The 5,269-nt window shown below is 59.2% G+C and overlaps 1 protein-coding gene across 2 annotated transcripts; it reads right to left on the bottom strand.

Annotated features, from left to right (window-relative positions):
- Positions 1-398: 398 nt before the first annotated feature.
- On the bottom strand, positions 399-4,837 carry NHP2 (NHP2 ribonucleoprotein). 2 transcript variants are annotated; one of them, XM_073355057.2, is made up of 4 exons: positions 4,630-4,837; positions 4,195-4,264; positions 3,778-3,883; positions 399-2,441 (listed from the first exon to the last, which is right to left on the bottom strand). In XM_073355057.2, exons 1-4 carry the CDS (start codon positions 4,772-4,774, stop codon positions 2,316-2,318), a joined length of 447 nt encoding a protein of 148 aa, XP_073211158.2. In that variant the 5' UTR covers positions 4,775-4,837; the 3' UTR covers positions 399-2,315. The 2 variants fall into 2 exon arrangements, with proteins under 2 accessions (XP_073211158.2, XP_073211159.2); XM_073355058.2 differs by having other exon boundaries at positions 2,313-2,441; positions 3,773-3,883.
- Positions 4,838-5,269: the final 432 nt, after the last annotated feature.

The raw sequence follows: 5,269 nt of genomic DNA, 5'->3' as shown, positions 1-5,269 counted from the left end.
TATTCACAGGACTAACTTAAAATTAGTCTTGTGACAAATCCCTCTGTTTTCCCTTTGCTGTGTTCTTAGCCTGAATAGCTCTTTCCCAAGTAACATGTTTTCTAGGGACACACTGATCCTCAAACATTTTCATTATTTATGCACCCCTTTCCTGCCTGCCCCACCATCTGCATGGGATGCAGTGTGTACAGCTGGGGCTTCTGGGCCTGCCACTGCTGAGTGCAGAGCAATCGTTTCCTTAGCCTCCAGTGGCTTTCCGGCTTCTAGGCACACAGCATTTCCGCGCATGCTTAGGGCTGCAGGGGCGTTACTTGCAGGCACCCGGGCACTGCAGCTGCCATTGTAATACTGGGCCTTCCAGCTCACGGTGACTTCCCTGCTGGTACTTACTACTGCCCTGTTGATGAGCAGATGGTATCAAGGGCTGTGCCGCTGGGGTGCCATAACATAAGCACTTGCTACAGCAATGGCGGGTTTTTCTGTGCCTAATTTACCTCCCCGAGCAGCAGGAATTAGGTTAATGGAACAATTCTTCTGTTGTCCTAGCTGCATCTCGACCGAGGGTTTCGTTCATCTGAGCACTGCAGCTGCACTGAACTATGTACAGCAATGAGAAATGTTTCACTACCTTGTGTAGCTGCAGCCTGAGTGTGCCCTGGCTTGGGCACCTTTGGTTCTGCCCCAGAGGCAGCGTGTACAGAAGTGGGGCATGGCTACACCTGGCCGATTTAGTCTAGAGCTCAGGGTGCTGGGGCTGTTCTTGGGGCAAGGCTGGCCTGGCCAGCAAAGAGACTAGGCTGGGAGCCTGGCCTTGACTCTGCAGTGTGAGCATGAGGACAGCAGTAGCTCTGCAGCCCTGTCTCCCATCACCCAAACCTGGCAGTGAAGGATGGAGTCCAGTAGTGGTGGGGGTCGAGCCTATACATCCAGGATAGCCGCCAGTACCTGCTGCTAACAGCAGAGCAATCAGTTTCTCAGAGTGCAGAGAGTGCTGCTCCCTGGTACAAGGTGCCCCGTAGTTGGTCAGTACCTCACCCCTGGGTTCTGCTGCTCTTTGGACCCAGCTGAATCAGAGGCTGGGGTGGTTCATAAATTGTCATCATTCCAGTTTGCCCCTAGACCAGCCAGCACTGTAGTGGGGCACACTGGGGCAACGGCAGGAAAGGATGGAGGGTTTTTTTTGCACCAACTAGGATAGAATCAATACGTGTCATAATGCTGCACAGTCACATCATGCGTGGCTGACTGCAGTGCTGAGACCCCAGCCCCACTGCCTGGCAGACACCCCACATGCTGGAGCCATCTCCCCACCAGTGGTGAGGGGGGAGAAGAAATGTGTCCGAGACTTCAATACATCTCCACCCCCCCTCAGCAGGCTGGGCATAGCCAAGGGTTGTGGGGACTGGTCATAAGCAGCGACCCCCAAGGACATGAGTCCAAATTCCTTTCCCCCCCGTGATCTCGCAAGCGGCTGATATTTTTGATGCAGAGAGAGGCCACGTGCCATGGTTGGGGAGTGCATGGTGCAGTAGCTAGGCACAGGTCCTGCCTTACATTCATTTAGCCAATTTCACCGTAGCCTTTTGTTCACTGAGCCCAGGCTCCACTTTGCCTCCTAACACAGGCCCCAAACACAATGGTTCCCACCTAGCTGGGGCTGGGCTGGACTGAACTGAATGGGACACCAACCCTCTCCAGCCCCGTCTGCACCCAGAATGGCCTCTATTTATTCCAGGGCAAACGCTGGTGGGCCAGAAAGAAAGTGGTTTCTGTGCTGTCAATGTCACTTCTACACAGTCATCCCTGTTCCTCCCCCATTATCTAGCCTTCAGGCCCAGCCCTGCTGATACTGGAGCAGTGGCCTCATGCTCTGATGTAGCCTTAAAGCCAGGGTGCCACCGACACTGGCCTAGCTGCTTTACTAAAACCCACAGCAAACAGCTGTACAAATACATTTATTTCATCCATCACAGAACAGGTCTGACTTGCTGCTCATGGCATGGACTCTTCCCCCCCAGGAATGCTAGCCTGTCCAGTAAGCCTGCTGTCCCCCTCCCTTCAAGGGGGAAGTCAGTCACCATCTGCCCCCAACCTCAGCAGCTGCTACTCAATTATTTCAGAACAGGTTTTTTTTGGTTAAAGGTAAAAAGCCCAGGGTCCATGCAGCCCCCTCTCCCGCACATTGAGCACCCAGCAAGTAGCTGCAGGACCAGCTCACGTTTCATTTTGTAAAGTCCTCGGAGGCCACCGAATATTGCTGGGGCAGTGCAGGCCCAGCCTTCCAGAAGCTCCAGAGCAGGCACTCCCCATGTCCTTCACAGGGGGACAGGAAGAGACACAACCTCCTCCCAACACTCCTTATATGCCTCCTCGTACTCCTCATGTGGCTTGATCATTATCACACAGGTTGGGCGCTTTGAGCCGCCAGCTGCTCCCAGATCCTGAACAAGAGGAAGAGGATATCAGAGATGCCCAGGAAAGCTGCTGGTGACCTCCACCCACTGGGGGGAGTGGGAATCCTACCACTCCTCTGTGGAGGAGAGCAGACCCCTGCACTCCACCCCACAGGGGAAAGTATGGCTCCCCTGACTCTACAGTCACCCCCACCCCCAAGTGACTGAACCAAATTGTAAAGCAACCTTCCCACAACTGAGCAGTCTCTTACCCTCCCACCCCCCCAGATTAGAGCAAGGGGTCCCAAACTTTTTGTGGGACAACCCCATTTGAATTATTTCCTTCTGGGACCTCAGAGGGTACAGAGTACCTAATTCTGAAGCACAAAATGGCATCCTCCACGCAGCGTGACCTCGTAGCTGTGTGGCGTGTGAGGTCATGCTGTGCTTAGCAAGCCATTTCACAGAACAAAATGGCATTATCCATCTGCCGTGACCTTGCACACACCAGAGGAGAGGTCACGCTGTGTAGAGCAAGACAGCATCCGTTGCACAGTAGGGACTGCCAGGCCCCATCCGCTCAGGGCACGACCCCATTTGGGAACGGCTGCGTTAGAGGGACTTCTTATCTTCCCCAACTCCTCCCACAGCCTGTCCTTACTGATCCAGAAACATCCAGCACCTGGCCTGATGGGGCCCAGCAGTACCCTGCAAGGATGGCATGAAGTCAGCAGGGCCAATGTCTTGCCAGGTTGGAGGAATATTAAAGCCTTAAGGATGCCAGTTGGAGACACCCCCTTAGAGAAGATTGTGCAGGGCTCCCGTTGGGGTTTTTTTTATTTTGCTATTTGGACAATTTAAAGGACCTGCCAGACGAGAACAGAACATAGATATCTCCTGGCCGCAGCGGGGAAAACTGGATGCTTTAGGAACAAAGATGAAAGCTCTTTGACTAGAACACACTTCACAGTATTACCCCAGGCAGCTCAAAGCATTTGCCTGGCTGTGTTACCTCTGGCAAAATAACAGCTTCAGTGTGAGGCAGTGTCCCGCCTTCAGCCCCACCCTTGAAGCAGGATGACAAACAGCCCATAGTGTGTCACCGCTAGGGATCCCTTAGCTCAAATGGGAGATTTTAGGGAGTTGTGCAGGAGGCCAAGTGACACCCGTGTGTTCAGTCTGACTTTGGGAATGGGGGAGGAGCAGCAAAGACCTGGGTTTTATGCCCTGGGCAAGAGCTTCTTAGCACCAAAAAGAGAAAGCGGGGAGGGAGGAAGGAGGCACCACCTAAGCCACAGCTTGTTATCCTGCTGGAATGTTTCATGCCCTCTTGGTGCCCACGAAGGGGAGATTCCCCCAACTCCTGAGAGCCCGCTGACCTTACCGACTTGGAGGGGATGTAAGCGTAGGGGAGGGACCTGTCTTCACACATGACGGGGAGGTGGCAATAAACTTCAATGGGCAGCGTGTCTCCAGCAAGGACTATGATCCTGAAACAGCAGAGAGAGACGACTTATCAGTAGCGGTGGACAGGGAGATGGGAACCGGAACGTGCCCGTCGAGAAGCGCTGAGGAGGCGGTGACTGGTCACGAAGGGGGCCGGGGCCAGCACTGCCGGTGCCCCAGCAAAGCGTATCCGGCCGTGGGACGCAGCCTACCCGGGACGATGCCACAGGCCTGTGCTCTCGGAGCGGAGAGCCCACGGGTCTGGTCCTTCGGCCCCGGCCAGCGCCTGTCTTGCCGTCAGATACCGCAGGGCCCAGCTTTGGGGGTGGCTGCAGCTGGGCTGCTGGGTTCTTACCCCTTCTCGCCCTTGTTGATGAATTTCTGAACTTCCTTTACTCCCCGCCGGATCTGCTTGTGTTTCGCCGCTGGAAGAGAAATAAGCGGCCATCAGATTCAGCACGGGCTCCGCGGGGCTCCCGCTCCGGCCCCGCTCCCCAGGCCCGTGCACGGGGCTCTGTCTCGTTCCCGCGGCGGTTCTCCCCCGGCCCGGCCCGGCCCCCCGCCCCCGCAGGCCCCGGCCCCCCCCCCGCCGCAGGCGCAGGCCCCCGCCGCAGGCGCAGGCCCCCGCCGCAGGCCCCCGCCCCCCGCAGGCCCCGGGCCCCCGCCCCCCCAGGGCCCGGGCCCCCCGCCCCCCCAGGGCCCGGGCCCCCCGCCCCCCCAGGGCCCGGGCCCCCGGCCCCCCCAGGGCCCGGGCCCCCGGCCCCCCCAGGGCCCGGGCCCCCGGCCCCACCTTTCTTGATGCACTTGTAGAGCCTGCGGGTGAGCCTGCGGGAGGCCAGCGGCCGCGCGATCGGGTTCAGGTTCCCCAGCAGCTCCTGGTACGATCGCTCCGGCGCCGCCTCCGGCTCCGGCTCCGGCGACTTCTCCCGGGCCATGATCGACAGACACGTGGCCCGCCCCGGCCTCCACTTCCGCACGCGCGCGGGGCGCCCTGGGAAGCGCCTGGTGACAGACTCCGCCCGCCTCCACCCCAGCCAATAACAGCCCGCCCTTGCGTGCCCCGCCCCTCGCGGCGGCGGCCTGGCCGCGCGGTCCCACGTGCCGCGCCTGCGGGAAGAAGGGAGGCGCGTGACCGTCCCGCGCCTCAGAGACACGCGCCTGCTGGAGCCACGTCCGTGCGCGTGCCCCGGGTCTCCCGGCCCGGCCCGGCCCGGCCCGGGTTCTGGCTGCAAGCCCGCAGCTGCAGCCCGGGCTACCAGCGCCCCGCCGCAACCGTGCCACGCACCCGGCGGGGGAGGCGCCAGGCCCGGGTGGGGGGTGGCAGGGAGCGGCCCCAGGCCCAGGGCGAATCGGGACCAGATTCCCTAACCTCTGGACACCAGCCAGGCTTTTCACCGGAACGGAATTCAGGCGTCAAGCCTGGACTCCAG

This window comes from Lepidochelys kempii, chromosome 8, assembly GCF_965140285.1.
Source record: "Lepidochelys kempii isolate rLepKem1 chromosome 8, rLepKem1.hap1, whole genome shotgun sequence".
Classification (NCBI taxonomy): Eukaryota; Metazoa; Chordata; order Testudines; family Cheloniidae; genus Lepidochelys; species Lepidochelys kempii.
Note: the sequence above shows the minus strand (reverse complement) of the source record. Positions and strands in the feature narration are given on the sequence as shown.

What these genes read in the sequence shown, in the direction of transcription:
- NHP2 (XM_073355057.2), bottom strand. Translation starts at nt 4,774, where the DNA reads ATGGCCCGGGAGAAGTCGCCGGAGCCGGAGCCGGAGGCGGCGCCGGAG. An exon ending in CTACAAGTGCATCAAGAAAG is followed by an intron (nt 4,265 to 4,629) that starts GTGGGGCCGGGG and finishes TTTCTCTTCCAG; the next exon opens with CGGCGAAACACAAGCAGATC. An exon ending in ATCAACAAGGGCGAGAAGGG is followed by an intron (nt 3,884 to 4,194) that starts GTAAGAACCCAG and finishes CTGCTGTTTCAG; the next exon opens with GATCATAGTCCTTGCTGGAG.